This window comes from Heloderma suspectum, chromosome 3, assembly GCF_057233095.1.
Source record: "Heloderma suspectum isolate Gila_16-S chromosome 3, 16-S_ref, whole genome shotgun sequence".
Taxonomy (NCBI): domain Eukaryota; kingdom Metazoa; phylum Chordata; class Lepidosauria; order Squamata; family Helodermatidae; genus Heloderma; species Heloderma suspectum.
Genome location: NC_139460.1, coordinates 243,617,652 through 243,635,591, shown reverse-complemented (window position 1 = coordinate 243,635,591; position 17,940 = coordinate 243,617,652). Strand labels below are relative to the sequence as shown.

At 42.5% G+C, this 17,940-nt stretch overlaps 1 protein-coding gene across 1 annotated transcript in view; it reads left to right on the top strand.

The window, feature by feature from the left end:
- The window catches only part of GRK5 (G protein-coupled receptor kinase 5), a 240,768-nt gene extending 223,440 nt beyond the window's left edge, over positions 1–17,328 (top strand). Inside the window, exons 12-16 of the mRNA XM_084846082.1 lie at positions 234–442; positions 6,573–6,710; positions 10,333–10,470; positions 13,641–13,772; positions 16,465–17,328. Of these exons, the coding sequence (XP_084702208.1) occupies positions 234–442; positions 6,573–6,710; positions 10,333–10,470; positions 13,641–13,772; positions 16,465–16,563 (716 nt within the window). The 3' untranslated portion in view covers positions 16,564–17,328. The remainder of the gene's footprint in view (positions 1–233; positions 443–6,572; positions 6,711–10,332; positions 10,471–13,640; positions 13,773–16,464) is intronic.
- Positions 17,329–17,940: the final 612 nt, after the last annotated feature.

Genomic DNA, 17,940 nt, shown 5'->3' with positions numbered 1-17,940 from the left:
GTTCCACTCCACATAAGTGCCTTACCTCATGATGACAACTCCATGTGGAACAACTTAAAGTGAGCTCCCAGAAACAGTTGTAACATAAACTGGTCCTTAACCAGGCCAAAACCCAGACAGAACATTTATTTCATTCTTGAACTTGATTGTCAATTGTTTAATACCTGTTGGCATGATAACGTCAATATAGAAATGGCAAACAATTTCATGGATAATTTTTCTCTCTTTCCCAGCTCCAGAAGTCTTGAATAACCAGCGATATACTCTTAGCCCTGACTACTGGGGATTAGGTTGCCTGATCTATGAAATGATTGCAGGACAATCACCATTTCGTGGGAGGAAAGAAAAGGTGAAACGAGAAGAGGTAGATAGGAGAGTCTTGGAGACTGAAGAGGTGTATTCTCATAAATTCTCTGAGGAGGCAAAGTCTATCTGTAAAATGGTAAGAGGATGCTCTTTTTTGAGACTTGGGGCTATATTGAGCAGGTAATTTATAGTTTAGTGTAGAAAATGAATCTAGAATTAAGCCTATACTTCAGGAGCCTGGAAAATAATCATAGGTCATAGAGGTTGCACTGAATAGTCACTTAGCTTATAAGTTAGTTAGTTAGTTTTCCTCTGACGTGTTATTTCAATATCATAATACACCAGAAGAGTGGTAGCCAAATTATGGCTTGGGAGTAGCTTTTAGAAACTTCAGGTTTCTAAAGTGTCTGAACACTTCAGAGGGAAGCGGCAACTTCAGAGTTCATTTGTTCTCAGTTCCAGTTCCATAACTGGGGAGGGGGAGCCTTGATCAAGGTGTCCTCAGTGGACACTAAGGATTTTGTAAAATCTGTTCCATCTGTGTTTCACGGATTGCTAGGTGCTTTTCATTCTCTTTCCAGTCATTGATGGAATCAGATTTTTTTCAATTTTCCGAATTTGCGCAAATTCTCATCTGCGCAAATTCACAATTATAAAAATGCACAAAATCCCCAAAATGTGCATTTTCAAGCTTTATCCTTTGGGAGTAAATGTGCATTTTCAGCCAGTGTTTTTTTATTTTACTTATTTTTCTATGACTAAATTTGCATAACATTCCAGAAAGTAAAAAAAAACCTGGTCCGCAAGTCTGTGGAATCTGCGCAACTCAGGAAAAGCTGGTCCACTGCAGAATCAATAGGATTCATAGAAATCCAAACTCATTTGATTCTGCTACAGCTTCCTCCGATATCCCAGGTGGACACCCCCTTAACTTGGAACAGGTGGGGCCAAAAAACTTAAGAATTCTCTCACAGTGCCTCATAACTTCTAGAGTGTTCTTTGCAAAGTGAGTGTAGCAGCACCATTGAGGCCGTGGGCTCTTTCCTGGTTTTGCCCAATCTTGCCACTGTTTGGAGCCAGCCCTGATTCATGTACCATCTTATCCACATTTTAGTTACTTACACTAGCCTTCCCCAATCTGGTGCCGTCCAGATCATGTTGTCCAGCACATCTGGAGGGATCCAGGTTGGGGAAGGCTGGCTTACAAAAGGAATTAGACTGCTTGCCTTTCATTGAATTAAGATTGCTCACCTTTCAATAACATTTGATTGCTCACCTTTCAATATGATAGTGCACATACTGAAATGTATCCATTTCCCACTAAGGTCCTTTACATGCCTTCATCATCTTGGGTTCTAAGCTTTTAGGAATCATAGGAACATAGGAAGTTGCCTTATACCATTGGTCCCTCTACCCCCAATATTGTCCTATACTGTTTGGCTGTGGTTCTCCAGTGCTGTAGGCAGGAGTCTTTCCCAGCTTCACCCAGTGATTGATCCTGGGACATTTTGCACGCAGACCATGTCCTCTACCACAGCTATGGCTCTTCCCTGTAAAGGTGCAGCAAACTTCCTTCCCTCTCCCTACCCTGTGCAGACTTGTACAGGATCAGAACTTAGGCTCTCTCACAACCGAAGTGGGAATCAAACGCCTAGATCAAGGGTGGACAACATGCCCGCGAAGGCTGCCAGTGCAGCCCACCACAGATGCCCGCCTCCTCCGCCATTCTCTCTCTGTGTGTGCATCCACCTTGCTACACAGGGCATGTGAGTGGCATCTTCCCCATGCATCCTGTATAGCAGCAGAATCAGGTTCCCCACAGCCTGCCAATCAGCTGTTTGGCAGGCTGGCAGGAGTCTGATTTTGCTGGGAAATGGGTGTGCAAGAAAGACGCTTCCTCCCATGCTCATTTCCCATCCCAGCAGAATCAGGACCCCCACCAGCCCATCAGACAGCTCTATGGTGGGCTGGTGGGAGATCATGATCAGAGGATGGGGAGGTTAAAGCCTTTTCCTCCTGCCAGCAATCATGGTACAAGTTGCTGGGATGGGGAAGGAGCGGGGAGACGAAGTTGATCTAGAGGCTAGGTCCTACAGCGGCGAGAAAAAGTTCGTGAATCCCTTAGGAGTGTCACATATTTCCAACCTAAAATGTTATTAGATCTTAAATGTAACCCCATAATCCTAGATAAAGAACAATAGATAACCTGAGTAAACACATGGCACATAAACATTATGCTTTTTCAACATTTATTTGTCCACAATTGATTCAACATTCAGTATCCATGTGTGAAAAAGTATGTGAACCTTTGGATTCAGTACCTGGTGGCACGCTCTTAAGCAGCAGTGACTTCAAGTAAGCTTTTCATGTAGCTGTTGGTCAGTCTCTCACATCCACCCATTCATCCTTAGAGAACTTAAATAACATTTGAGGGCTTCCTTGCATGAACAGCTCACTTCAGGTCCTACCACAACATTTTAATAGGACTTTGACTAGGCCATTCTAAAACATGGCATTTCTTCTTCTGCAGCCATTCTTTTGTAGATCTCCTTGTATGTTTACGATCATCATCTTGTTGCATGGCCCACTTTTAGTTCAGCTTCAGCTCACAGATGGATGGCCTGACGTTCTCCTCTAGAATCTTCTGATAACACTGCAGAATTCCTGGTTGTGTCAATGATGGCAATTCATCCAGGTCCTGAGGTAGCAAAGTAGGCCCAAACCATCACATTCCCACCACCATACTTGATGGTTGAGATGAGGTCCCAGTGTGTTGGACTGGGATTTGGGAGACCTGAGTTCTAGTTCCCACTCAGCCATGGAAGCTCACTGGGTGACTTTGGGCCAGTCACAGACTCTAAGCCTTACCTACCTCACAGGGTTATTGTGAGGATAAAAGGAGAGGAGGAGGACCATGTGAGCTGCCTTTGGTTCCTGTGGGGCCAAAAAGGTTTTGCAGCCCTGCTGTAAAGCATGGGTTAGCAATGCCTAAATGATTTCCACTTGTGATTATGGAGGCCATAATGCCAATTTTTAATGCACTCGGCCCCAAAAGCTGGATCAGGAGGGCCACACACAGTAAATGAAACGGGAACATTTTAGGGATTTGTTCTATTTACGGTGTGAGGTCCCCCTGATCACATTTTTGGGGCAGAGTGTGTTCACAATGGGATCTTCTTGCATGTTGCAAACTGTTGGTGTAGGGCAACCAACAGACCCACTTCTAGAGACAAGGCTTGCCGTGCAAAGATCTCTCTGGTTTATTTCCTAATTTCAATCAATGATGCTTGTATTATGGTGTGTGGTGTGGGCATACTGTCATGAGCACTGCCTTTCTGTTTATATTATTCCAGTTTGAGGAGCAGTTCAGCTGGAGAATTGTCCAGAACCATTAGCCAGATCATTGGTGGGACATAGGTGACCAACCGCCCATTCCTGCCTATTGAAGCTGAAGAATATTTATAGAAATAATCAGACTGAACAATTAGAGGGAACCAGTTGCATTGAACTTTCTGTTGCCTGTATAGCTGAGACCCAATTACAGCTATTCATTTTTTTTAATGATTTCTAAATTGCAAGCCTATGCAAACATTTCATTTACATGGCCCATTCTGTTAACTTTTCTGCTGCTGCCCTCTAATGGACAAAGGGAAAACAGACAAATTGCAGCCTGCGTAAATACTTTTCCTTTTAGATGGAGTGTGGCTTTAATTCTTTTTCCTCTTAATTTTTTTCCTAAGAGTTTAACAGCACAGTCCTATCCATGTCTACTCAGAAGTAAGTCCCATTGAGTCCAAAGGGGCTTACTCCCAGGTACGTAGGTATAGGATTGCAGCCTAATTCTTTTTCCTCAGCTTCTTTTTATATACGTTGAATGAAGCTTGCAGTCACTGTTATTTGATAGTTGACCTATTTTAAACTCTAATATTGGACCTGAGAAGTGCACAATAGCACACACTTCTCACATGCAATATCTCTGGCATATTCTCAAAATTAAGCTGCAAAAGAAAAGACTGAAAACCAAGCCAGCCAATGGGGATATATCTGGACCAGTGGTGCACACTGAGGAAGCACAGCTCAGGGGGTGTATTTCACAGTAGGAGCGCCGACATCATTTGCTGGAGTGCTAGGGTAGATGATAGACATGCCTTACCCCAGCAGACAAATGAAGTGACAACAAGGCTTTCATGTTTTGTGACAGGACCAAGCAAAGCCTGGCTACTTCTTTCCTTTTCTTTGATGGGGTTCCTACTTCAGGCTAGCATGATTGCTAGCCTGAAATAGTAACCGTTCTTTAAATGGTACCACCTCTTTGTAAGGTTATTTGCATTTCTATTTAAAGCTGGTTGAAGATCTTTTGCTTAATCCCAGTGTGCTTTACAAGTTGACCTATGCAGTCAAATACAAACTCCTCTGAGTTCAGTGGAGCTAACTCGCAGGTTTTCATGTATTTGCTTAGGATTGCAATCCTTTTGATTGTAATAAACTTGGTATTACGCTATGTACTCTGGGCCAGCCCTATCACTAGGCAGAGTGAAGCCTCAGGCAGCTGACTTTGGGTGTCATGAAAGGGCAGCAAATTGTTGTTTAGTGTCTTTTTATTGTAGTGCTTATTAGAGGTGCCTGTGGTATTCCTGCCTCCAATGCCAAAATAATTTGACTAGCCTTGGGGACTTTGATTTCAGATGTGGGTGCCATTTGCTGTTGTGCCTCAGGCAGCAAAATGTCTTGGTTGAGTCCTGTATGTATTGTTGCTCATTATTTATTTTATTTTATTTCTTTATAATATTTCTGTACCACCTTTCCACAAATGTCACCAAGACAGTGTATAACAATTCAAATAAAAACAAGAATACATAAAAGATTAAGCAATAAAGCCATATTAAAACCAGTATTCACAGAAAAATGCACATTCTGGCTTGTGTGAGGAGCCTCCATGGATAGAGGAGGCTCTCCTCTTCAAACTGTTTCTCTCTGCAAGTAGAGGGTGACAAACATGGCAAAGCTGGAGTGCTCCTGCTCTGCATGCATTGATTTTAACTCCTTTCTGAACACCTAAATAGGGCTGTTATGTTTCTGTAGTGACCCGTCAGGAAGAGCTTCAAGCAGCTCTGGCTGTTAGGCCCCTGGAGTGCTTTTCCCCTGGACAGTGCAGTCTTTCTTTTTCTGTAGTGAATGGTTCTTGAGTTTTAAGCCTGCCTGAGTTTTATGCTTTCTCCTGTAGTTATCCCTAATCCCAGATGTTGGGGAAGGTAAAGACAGGGCTTGGCAGTGGTTATTTGTTTGGGAGGGAAAGGCACTCTGCATATGCTTGGAGGCCCAGAATCCTTCACATGGGCACTTTTCAGCAAGGTAGCTTCCACTAAATGATTAAAACACAGATAAGGTTAGTTACTCATTTTTCCTTCTCCTGGCCCTCCCCTCCCATGGGCCAATCCCTGAGGCAAATTCCCTACTGCAAACAGAGGGGCCAACCCAAAATTGTTTAGATCTCTCTGAAATTTTCTGCAGGCTGCTCTCAAGTAGAAAACATCATGCAGGTTAATGTTAAGCAAGGAACAGAAGTTTATGGAACAGGGGATAGGACAATGGACTAGACAGAAAGGGGTTAACTCTTTCAGGACAAGAACTTACAATCCTCTCTCAGTCTTTTGTCAGCGATTAAATCTAAAAACATTTCAGACTCACTGATTTTTCAGTTAAGCAAATTATGCTAAGGTTAATTTCCATGGGAATCAATGGGATGGAAAAGTGTTTAACTTTGGCTGGGTTACGCCCTGTATAATAGTTAGTTTTATACTTGAGTCCTTTGCTTCCTTTAGAAAGCTTAGCGCAGTGTACAGGTTCCTTGGGCTCCCTCCTTAGGCACTGATCAAATCTCACTTCTTTGGCTTCAGCAATACTTAAAGGATTGGGTGCCCCTGGACCAGCCTTTCCCAACTTGGTGTCCTTCCAGTGTGATGGACAACTCTCATTGTTCCCAGCCAGCATGCCCATTGACTTGGACTTTGTGAGACCCAGGCCAAGATCAGCCTTACTATGAGGTGACATGAAATGGTTCACTCTAAGTGGCAGACTCTAAGGGCACTTTTCGTTCCACTAGTCTCTATCCAAGTGTGTCCGAAATGAGCTACAGTCAAGAGGTGTGTGTGTGTGTGTGTGTGTGTGTGTGAGAGTGAGAGAGAGAGAGAGAGAGAGAGAGAGAGAGAGAGAGAGAGAAATAATAAATAAATGCTTTATTACAAATCTCTTGGTCTTTTTTCCAGCTACTGACCAAAGATGTGAAGCAGAGACTGGGTTGTCAGGAAGAAGGTGCAACTGAAGTAAAGAGGCACCCATTTTTCAAGAGCATGAATTTCAAACGCTTAGAAGCAGGAATGCTGGACCCTCCTTTTGTCCCTGATGTAAGTGATGCTTGAAAGAGAATCACAGAACTGAAATGGAACTTGAAAGCAATTCTTGGCACACCACTTGAGATTATTCTCACCTGAACGGCTGCTGATTGTTTTCTTTTCCTGTTGAGTCTATTTTCCTTGAGAGCCAGTATGGTTAAGTGAGCATATGTTGATCTTGGACGCCTGGGTCCAGTAACTTTTGTTCAATCATAGACTGAAGGCTTATTTCGGAAGGCTATTTTTGAGGTGGCAAAGTCACTGTAGGGTGTAAAGGGTTTAACATTCATTGAGATAAAAGGGTTGTGTTCTTTTAGTTAATTGTATTTATATTGTTATTGTTTTATGCTTTCTGCTTTGCAAACCACCTTGAAAGGCGGTATAAAGAAATATTTCCTATACAGTCATAATTCCTAGGATGCTCCTAGGAACTGTAGTTCTGTGAGGCTAGCTAAGGATCTCTAACAAAGACATCTCTAAGAAATTGTACTCACTAAAGTACAATTCCTGAGATTCTTGGGGGGAAGCTATCAGTGGAGGGTGGTGGTTCTGACATCAGTGGGGCAGCCAGAACTCTAAAGGTTCTGGGTGTTCTGACTGAAGCCCGAAACGGATTCACTGCCCAACTGACATCAGAGCCACCAGCCTCCACTGGAAGCCTTGTCAATTAAAGTGGTATAAATGTGACTTGGAACTTCAGTGTAGATCACTTTTCCTTGTAACTGTGGCATGGAGAAGTCTTGAAAATGATTCAGTGTATAGTGAGATCTCAGTTTACTTCATCCTGGATCAATCCAGTGTGACTGCATGTATGTGCTTGTGTTCTTTTGTTAACGTTTTGAAAAGCGTGGCAGGTTGTGAGTTCAGTATGTGCTAGAGTATTCACATTATTTCACCACACCAGAACTTCAGGGGGAAAAACACTACATAGAGATGGGTAGAGCAATATTAATGGGGTCAGAGAGGAGCAAAGCACAGCAGATCTACTGTCTCATTCCCAAGACTGTTAGCTTATGTTGGCCAAAGCAAAGCCAGTGTTGGGCAGTTTTGCTGGACTTTTCAGCCGGGTGGGTCTGTGTATTCCCAATTCCCCTCCCATTAACAGCAATTGGGAAGCAGGAAGAATTAGCTACACCAGCTCCAGCACTAGCCTAGCCAAATTGGGCCCATCTGGGGGAATGGAGTGGCTTTCGTTCCAACAGATCCAAAACTGACTCCTCCCCATCCCACCCACAGAACACTCCATTTTGGGCTGTTCCACGAGTGGCAGCTGTCCATCAACTTAGGCACAGCAGGGGCCTCCACCATGGTGGAGCACCTCCCAGTCGCCACACTCCTGTCCATCAGAGGAGGGGCACCCATGCACTGTGTTAATCCCCTGGCTTACAGATATCAACCTTCAGGGTAACATTGCGCTCTTGACCCTCAGCTGGTGGCCTTCAACAAATCACTGTAGTTCAGGTAATTTCCACCTCTATAAAACAGAATTAATGCTGACTTCTACAGCAAAGGTGGGTTGTGTGAATGAATGTGATAAGGACTGTAAATTTCTTTGCAGATCAAAAGTATTATAAACTTACAAATAAGCACCATCTTTGTTTTGAGAAGGCCCCAAGGGCCTGTGTAGAAAATCCTTTTCTGAGATATTACACCAAGTGCCAGCTAAAAATTTTGAGGTGAAACAAGATTGATAGTGACATACATTTCAGCTAATATCTGTGCTCCTGAACAAAAAATAATAAGGGATGCAGAGGATAATATATCATCAAAACAAACCAAGGTGGTTTTTCTTTCTGTCAACCCAAACACACTGGGTGCATTTTTAGACCATTTTCCTTTGAACAGCAGGCTCCCATGCATGTCACAAACTTTTTTGATACTCCCCTTAGTTCCAGAGTGTATTGCTGGGAATGGAGGGCTGCAGTTAAAGAGAGACAAAATCAGTGCCTGGTTGAATATGCAGAGCAAGCTTTATGGTTCTCTGGGCCCTGACATAAATGCCAAGTCGATTGAAAATGTCACTCAGTTTGTTTTTGCCCTTTGGTTTTGGTTGCTTAAAAGACAAGATTCCTCCCCCACCCCCACCCCCCGCCCCGGTAAATTATTGACACTGCTGTTTTCTATCATGGAATCAGTATTGACACTAAGTAATATTTCTGCATAAAGGAAAACTGTTTGAGCCATTATAAATAGAGGAATAGATTTCTAATGATGCTTGAAAATGGTCAATTTTGAATAATCCCAGAGATTACGTGTTTTGACTTGGTGTTTCCGTTCATTTGAATAGTACTTCTAATGACAAACTCTCTTCAGTCTTTGTGTGCAGCCCCTCAGGGACTTGTGCAGCCACTTCAGTTTTTAATCAACAACCTACTATCGGCCCGTTCGTAGGTTGTTGGGCGTGACATGTGAACCCAGAGGGGCTAAACAACCCAGTGGTTAGTCCAACAACAAACCATGGGTTAAACATTGGGTTGTTTAGCCCCTAACCACTGTTTGTTGGGCTCAGACTTCATGACAATCTGTGATTTGTCCAAAAGGGAAGCAAAAGCTTACACACTCTTCATTCCCAGCCGTACTGGAGAGAGGTGTGTGTGTGTGTGTGTGTGTGCGCGTGTGCGCGCGCGCATAACAAACCAGGGAGAGGCTGGATTCATTCTCATAATGATAAAGTATGGTTTTTCACTGCATCTGAAGAAGACCCATAGAAAAGTCAGTGACACAGCAACTTATCCTTTTCATGAAATATATTCCAGCACTATCAGGCAGCATTTCTTTTCATGACTTATTTCTTCTTGGACTTCCCTATCTAGCCGTAGGTTTCTCAGATAGTTCTAAATACCCACTGCAATTTTCTCATATTAGAGGAAACAACTGATTGGCACAGCTCTGTGGTAAAATCAACCACAGCAACGTGGTTTCGAAGCTGCAAAGTTTTCTTTTTAGTTGCCCTTGGATCAGTCTGCTTCTTACAATGTCATCTAGTTATCCCAGGATAACTCTTCTAATAATCTTTACATGTGGTGTTGATATCATGGTAGTTAATAATGGAGAATCTTCCAGTAGCCAGCTACAATTTTGCCATTTGGGTAGAGTGTGCAGTCATCTGCCAAGCACCCAACCTGGGCTGGACCAAACACTCTTTCAGCCAGCTTGGGCTGATGTAACTTTTTTCTTCTTCTTTTCTGGTTTGCCTTGGCCCATGAGGCTTCATCACCCTACTAAACTGTAATAAAGGTGTGGTGTGAAAGTTTTGCTCAGTTTTACTTGAGTGGAAAAATAAATTTCTTCCCCATAGTTGAGAGATTATACCCTTTAATATTATCACTGTTTGGGGGGGTTTCTATGGAATTAATTATACTGATGAATATAGAAATGATTTTAGCACTGGTTGTAACCATGCATATGAGGAGTAGGTACAGTGAGGCAGTGTTGTTGCATCCTCCCCAAACCTGGTGCTCTCCAGATGTGTGGGACTACAACTCCCATAATAGCCAATAGTCATGCTGGCTGGGAATTATGGGCGTTCATCTGGAGGGCACCAGGTTGGGGAATGCTTACTGTTAAGCATTCTCACTCCTCACTTTAACTGCATGTTCAGACTCTTAAATTCTTTCTTTTTCCACTGGAGCAGCCTAGAGCAGTGTACTGCAAAGATGTGTTGGACATTGAACAATTTTCAACTGTCAAGGGAGTGAACCTGGACCAAACAGATGACGATTTCTATTCCAAGTTTTCCACAGGCTCTGTATCTATTCCATGGCAAAATGAGGTAAATATATATATATATATATTCATCAAGCTATCCTTGTTTGTTTGTTTGAAACTTATTTTAGACCACTTTTAAGGGTGGAATCCCCTGCATACTTTGAAGTTTTCTAATGGCCCTCAGAGCAGTCTTCTTTCCTGGACTTTAAAATACTCTCTGTAGAACAGTCGTTAAAGCATCAACAAAAAAACAGTCAGGTGTTTTAATACTTAGCTTGTAGATTTGAAGAGTGTATGCTTCAGTAGTGCCTTTTAAAATGAGGAAGAATATTGCTTTCTAAAGTTTTGTTTTATTTTCAATGTATCCTGAGATTTCAGGCATGGCCATTTCTGGGAGAAGACCAGGTTAAGCTTATAACAACGAGCAAAGAACTACCAGTCCTTGCAGTCATGTTCTATATCATCCTGAGCAAACGAATACATTCAGCATGATTTATTTTGGGTTTTAAAAACAGCAGATAGGCATATATGCAGCATCAGTATCTAAAAATGACAGCTGGGACCAGAATGCCAAGGCAACGCTAAGGAAGTGGTCAGAAGCTTCAGAGGTCTGCAGGCCAAGCCACCTAATGAGTTGATGTCCGGGAACCATTTGAACACGGTGCACCTAGGTCACTCCTGCTTTGTATTAGCTGATCTTAAGATCTCTTCCAGAGTTATGATTTATTTATTATTACATTTATACCCTGCCTTCTCCTCCTGCAAGGAACCCAAGGCAGCGTACATGGTCCTCCTCCTCCATTTTATCCTCACAACACTAACCCTGTGAGGTAGGTTAGACTGAGAGTCAGTGACTGCCTCAAAGTCACCCAGTGAGCGTTATGGCTGAGTGGAGACTAGAACCCAGGTCTCCCGAGTCCCCGTCCAACACTCTAGCATTACACCACACTGGCCTCCAGTTTACCATTTCATGTTGCTCTCTCTCCTGACTGTGACCCCTCAGATATGTTTGCAAAGGACACTAGATACTGCTCCCTCCCATTGCTCTCCCTAGAGACATTGGGGCAAGGTTATGTCTGTTGGAAGGAATGCTACATGGTTATGATGCGCTGTCTTGGATGCTTATCTTATTTATCTAATGGCAGCTTTGAAGATGCATGTTGGGCCTATTTTGCCACTTATAAGGTATTCCCATCCTCCAAAGAGCATGTGTAAAAAGAGGGGTACCAAGTTTATTTTTTGGTTAGAGTCCCCCATTTAAAAGCTCCTGGTGTCATACTCGTTTTACTGTCAAATTTGTATTACGGAAAATAGACATGGCATTTCCTCTTCATATGTGTGCCTCTTTATATGACAGCACTGTGCAGAGATGAAATAAGCCCCCCTGTTTGGGAGGTGCTGGTCTAAGATGGCTTCAGCACTTTAAATGAAGATGCGGACTTCCTCAGAATGTCAGGATAATCCAAATCCAGTTGCTCTTCTTCTTTTACCATAGTTTATCCAATTCTTAAGAACATAAATGATTGGATGGAGCACAATTTAGATATACCTAGGATAGTTATTATGAATATGGGCTTGTGATTGTTATATGCTATTATGCATATAATATCCTCCATCACTGTAGGATTCACCAATTACAAGAAATTGGTTTTCTTAGAGACAGTGTACAAGCATTTTATTGCATCATCTTTTTTTTTCCCTGTTGCAATAGTCCAGGATTCAATGATGAGCACTTTGTTCCCATTTTCCATTACATGGGAGCATGTTGGCATATCCTTCTCACATCATATTTTATATATCATGGGAGCCAATAAATATGGCAAAGGTAGTCAAAAGGATTGCCTTGCTCTCTAGAACGAGTTCCTTTGGTAAGCTATCAGACTACAGTAGCTGGCCTCACATTCATCAAATAAACTCTGCTATAGTCATTTCTCTGGAGAAACTGTACATGGCTTACAGAATGGGAACTGGTACTCGTATGGGTGCTGTCCTTTGCACCACTATGCTCATGTAGCTCCTTTTGTAATCAGTTCGACAGAACATATGAAGAATATAGTCGCTGTGAGGCTTTCCATAGAACAGCAAAGACCGTCCCAGGTAACCTATTTCACATGATATGCAATATTGCACAATATTGAAGGGAAAGGCATAGACCAACCTTACCCAGGCTAGTGAACTCCAGGTACGGACCATGCCTAAAAGATGCAGTAGAACGAGATCCTGTGCAACCAAACCAGAGTCTAGTGTGCCACAAGCAGAAGAAAAAATAGCACAATCACGCAAGAGATGTCTCCTGCCTGTTCACTATCTGAATCATAGATTGAAAAGGGATGAAAAAGGACAGTTCAGTCAAGCTCCTGCTAGCTCCTAACGGTGACCTAACACTGACGTAGGCTAGACATTGTTTCTCAGTCTCAGAGATGGCAATCTGTCGGACGGTGAGTAAAAATCATCCGACAAATGTTCTCAAAGGATATTTTATTAGAGCTTAATGCCATGCTACCCAACAGCCATTCTTTAACTATAATAGGCCCTGTTGCTGCTGGGGGAAGGAGGAAAGCCATTTCCAGGATGCAAATCACTTCCTATCAGCATATGGCCAAGAGCTGAGGTTTCTGCTGTTATGTGGTCTCCCCTTTCTCCAACAGTAAACCAGCTCTGCAGGCTCTGCCCAGACGTAATCTTACACTGATTACGATGCACAGGTACAGTAGCGGAGATTTGGGAATGATGTTCAGCATAGGAAGAGAAAGGTATAGATCAGCCTTCCCCACCCTGCTGCCCTCCAGATGTTTTGATGTCTCCAGCCAACATAGCCATTGGGATGATGTGAGTTGTAGTCCAACACATCTGGAAGGCACAAGGTTGAGGAAGGCTGCTATAGTGAGGTTTTTTTTTTTAAGGCTGAAGATTATTGCCTGCCTTAAATAGTGTCCATGATAGGATAGCGACAGTAAACTGACTAGTAAACTAGTATTCTAATGGCCAGTAAGTAGATCCTTCTCCAGTGGAGGCTAGTGGCTCCGATGTCAGTGGGGCAGTGAATCCGCTCCAGATTTCAGTCAGAACTCTAAAGGAGCTCTCCAAGGTGCTTCTGTTATGCATCATATTCAATCTCCATAAACTATGCATCCCTTGGGGTAGGGATTGCATTTTCCTCTGCTTGCCTAGACATTTCCAGGTTTCTGGGTCAAATGAAAACAAATGTATTTTTTTTTCTTTTCATTTTACTAGATGATAGAAACAGAGTGTTTTAAAGAACTAAATGTATTTGGACCAAATGGTACTATCTCACCAGATCTTAACAAAAGCTACCCACCGGAACCACCGAAGAAAGGATTGCTGCATAGGATATTTAAACGTCAGGTGAGAGCCTCTACTCTTAAATGGGTAAAAGCCATTCTAAATGGAAATGGGTTGTCAAGTATAATGTGAATATTCATTAGCCTTGACCAAGGCACTGTTTTGCACTTGCGATTTAGGAGGAAATGCATTTTTTTACATCAGTGCCTATGTTAAAATGTAAGGATTAAATTTGGAAATATCGTGAAATGAAATGTCTCATCATGGGAGACTGATGGGGGGAGCAGTATGTGCCCTGATGGCCTTATGTGTCCCCACATGGCCTTAAATGTGGTCCCTGCCATCTCCCCCACCCCCGCTGCTGAAATTTGGCATCGGTGTCTACCCCGGCAGCAAAAAAACCCAGCCACTTGCCACTGCAATTCTGTGGCAAACCATTGCAGACACTCAAGAGTGCTAAATTTAGCTTGTTTTCAAGCTAAATGTGGCCCTTTTAAGTCTCCGAGGTGGTTTGGCATAGAATTTCAGCAGGAAACCCCACAAGTTTTGGCCACTGCTGAGTTTTGGCAGCAGTAGCAGGAGTACCAGGGGATCCCGGGGCTGGAAATTGACCCCCAGGCCACCTGAAGTTGCACAACCCTGCTGTAAACTGACAGTGGAATGAGTAGGAGACGAACGCAGAGAGGAGTCCACTGAATGGAATTTTTAGCATGTTTGTAATGCAAAGTCACTTACTCTAGAAATAATCCGCTGCCTTGTACAGCAGATGATTCCATTCTTTTGCAACATTGAGTGTTTACTGTTTCTCAAGATCATGTGTATACAGCACATCTCTGAAAGTGAACAAACAGCAGTTAGAACATAGGAAGCTGCCTTATGCTGGATCGGTCCCTTTGGACCATCTAGCCCAGAACTGTCTACATTGACTGGAAGTGGCTTTCTGTAGTTTCAGCAAGATTCTTTCCTAGCCCTATCTGGAGGAGTAGGCAGGAACTGAACCTGGGGCTTCTGCATACAAAGCAGGTGCTCTGCCATTGAGCTACAGCCCATCCTCAGTAAGGTGGAGGAGATCCTCGTCATTTAAGCAAATATATCTTTTGTTTCAGAATATCCACAAGTCCATTGAAGAACAGCAGCATTGGGGTTGTAGTGAAGATGGGAGCATGACTCTTATTCCTGTTTAGTCAGGTCAACAGCAAAGTCTAGGGCTGAGAGGATGGAGAGTAGACATTCATCCACTGAGGGTGAAATGAAACTGTGGTCACGGCATAGAGCTGTGTCCTACACTGCGGACCTAAGAATTAACAACAAAGCAAAACATAGATTGGAAACAGGCACGGTACTTCTCTTTGTTCATTCAGAACAAAGGGAAGCTTCTCCTAGGGGAAGCTTACCTGGCACCCACACTGCTATCTTTTTGGTGCCAGGCTAAGACTTCCCTGTTCTTCTAGGCCTTTAAAGTCATTAAAAGTATATTTAAACATTTTAGTGTATTTGTGTTTTATTATCCTAGTTCTTGCAATGTGGTTTTAACTCCTAAACTTGCTTTTCCAGTTTATACTGTGTTGGCATGTTTATTAGTTTTATATTGTTGATTAATAATTTGTAGCATTATTATTGTAAGACGCCTAGACAAATGTCTTGATGCGGCATTTAATAAATTCAATAAATAAATAAAATTAATTAAGGTCCAAAGCAGACATTACTTTAAAGAGGTAGCTAGCAGCTATGTCTTCTTTTCATTTTTGCTCTAAAGTATATGCAGGGTGGGGCAATCAATTGGGATATGCGTTGGAGTCGGGGTGGGGGGCTTTTTTAAAAAAGGTTCATGCTATGGGCCTAATACAGATTGGGGGCTCTGCACCTGCAATTTTTCTGTTGAAAAACAGTGATGCATTTGCTTTATCTGGATCAGGCCACCTGCACCTAGTTCAGAGTAAAAATGAAAAAAGACGTAGGTGCTACCTACATCTTTAAAGTAATGTCTGCTTTGGCCCAAAGCTTGGAAGAAGAGAAGAGAAGCCAGAAACATTCAGGTAAGAGGTATTGCGTCAGCTTTTGTTGCACTGCAAGCCAAGGAATTATGCAGTTTGCTTGTTTGGTTAAATTCACATCTCATCCCAGCAGAGCAGAATACACCTCAATAAAATTCACTGATATTTCCCCATTCTGTCTTGACTTAATCCTAAACCCCAAAGGCCAGCTGAACCAGTTAAGTCTTACACTACTTCCAAAATGTGTTTAGGCTTGGATTTCAGCAAGTGTGTAGTGCAGAGGTGGGCAACTTGCAGGCCAAAATATCTAGAGGGCCACAGTTCCCATTGGCTTGCACCATTGGAAATAATGACTAGGGCTGATGGGAATTGTAGGCCAAAACATCTGGAGGACCACATGTTGCCTACCCTTGCTGTAGCAGGATGAAGTTCAATAACTGGAGCAGACACCAAGAACACCACTCCATGCCCTTGCAGTCAAAACCTGATGGTATTGGTATTTGCTTAAAACTGACACTCACTCTTGACCAAGCAAGTTTTATAAGAGAAGCTGTGGAAGCTTGAAAACATGGGAATATAGTTAAAAGGCTGCAGCTTCCCTTTTTCTACTGCAATATGGATTCAAGACTCACAACTCTTGTAGATCATCATAGGCAAATAACAAATCCTGGCAACTCTAGACAAAGAGATGTAGAATGGTCTTGGTATCTAACTTTTTTTTCAATCTCTTCCTCCCTCTTTCTTTTTTTAAACCCCTTCAGCATCAGAACAATTCCAAGAGTTCTCCAAACTCAAAGGCCAGTTTAAATCATCATATAAATTCCAACCATGTAAGTTCAAACTCCACTGGAAGCAGTTAGTTCTGCCTTGGCTTTTGTGACCTGCACTTTGCATCCTTCCACTATAATGTATTGGAGCTTCAAGGATGAGAGAGCAACTGCCATTGAGCTAGAAGATCAACGGTCTCCTGCTGAGGGAGATTTTTTCCTCTCCGTTCCTTCCAGGGGAGCCTCCCATTTTACAAAGAAATTTCCTCTCAGGTCTGTTTTTGGAGGTGGCACTTGAGGTCTTGTGACTCAACGTTGTCTCTGTAGGACATTGCAATAGAAATCAGAGTCTGACAACTTGCACGTATTTAAAATAGCATCATAACTAGAACTGAATTTTGTCCTTATTATTTTTAAAGGAAAGGTTTTGTAAATTTCTCTATTGTCTCAGTTTACATTTTGTACATTTGTATTTAAATGAAAGTCGGACTTGGGGATGTATATTTTCTGAGCAGCAGCTTGTAAAGCCATGTGTTTTAAGGTTTTTGTTTGTTTGTTTTTTAAAGGACAACAAAGTGATCAAGACTTCCAGAGCCTCAAAATGAGATTTTTATTTTTATTTTTTTGCAAATATAGAAAATTCATGTTTCCATTTTTTCCATTTCTGTTCTGTTGATATGAATTTTATGACATACTCCATTCTTTTTTCATCTGTCTATTTGGTTTACAGCAACACTGCAGACTAGCGTCTTCCCTCTGTTTTGTTAAAAGAAAACCTTGTATTTAATGCAAACTCAAAACGATCAAGATTCACTATCTCTAAGGAGGCTAATACACTATGTCTGAGATTAAGAATTTCATGGGACCAGCGTAGTTGCTATTTGCACTTTTTGTAGTTAGGTTACCCTTTTATGACACTGAAAAGTCAACCCTGTTTAAAATCCCTCCTTTCTTCCCCCTTCCTGGGCTGGTTTCCAGTGTTTCTGTTGTTGCTAGAAAGAGAAGGACCAGTTACACATGATCACAGCCACAGGCAGTCATCTGCTGTCCACGTGTGAAACTCAACCTTGGCTGCTTCCATCAAGAAGATACTAAGAAACTGTCTTGATGGCTTTGTCTCTGAAAAATGGTTTTCACCTTCAAGTGGGTTTGCATGTGCCATGGGGAGGAGATGGCCGATAAGTGTCGGATGTGTGGGAATGCACATTTGACTTCTCTGTTCCCACTGCATTGATCTACACCCCATGCTTGTTCTTGCCCTTCTACGCTGCATCCCAGGGCAAGAGCAGAATTGGTTTGGTTGGTGCAGTCTTCATGCTAACAAGTGCTCCCCATCATTCCTGGTCTTATAGGTGCAATGTCTTGTGTTCTGGCCTCTCGGTTTATGAGGTCATGAATTGGCAGAAATGGAGGGAATCCAAAGCGTGGCTCTTAATGGCAGCTTCTCTTCTGTTCAATTTCCATTGTTCC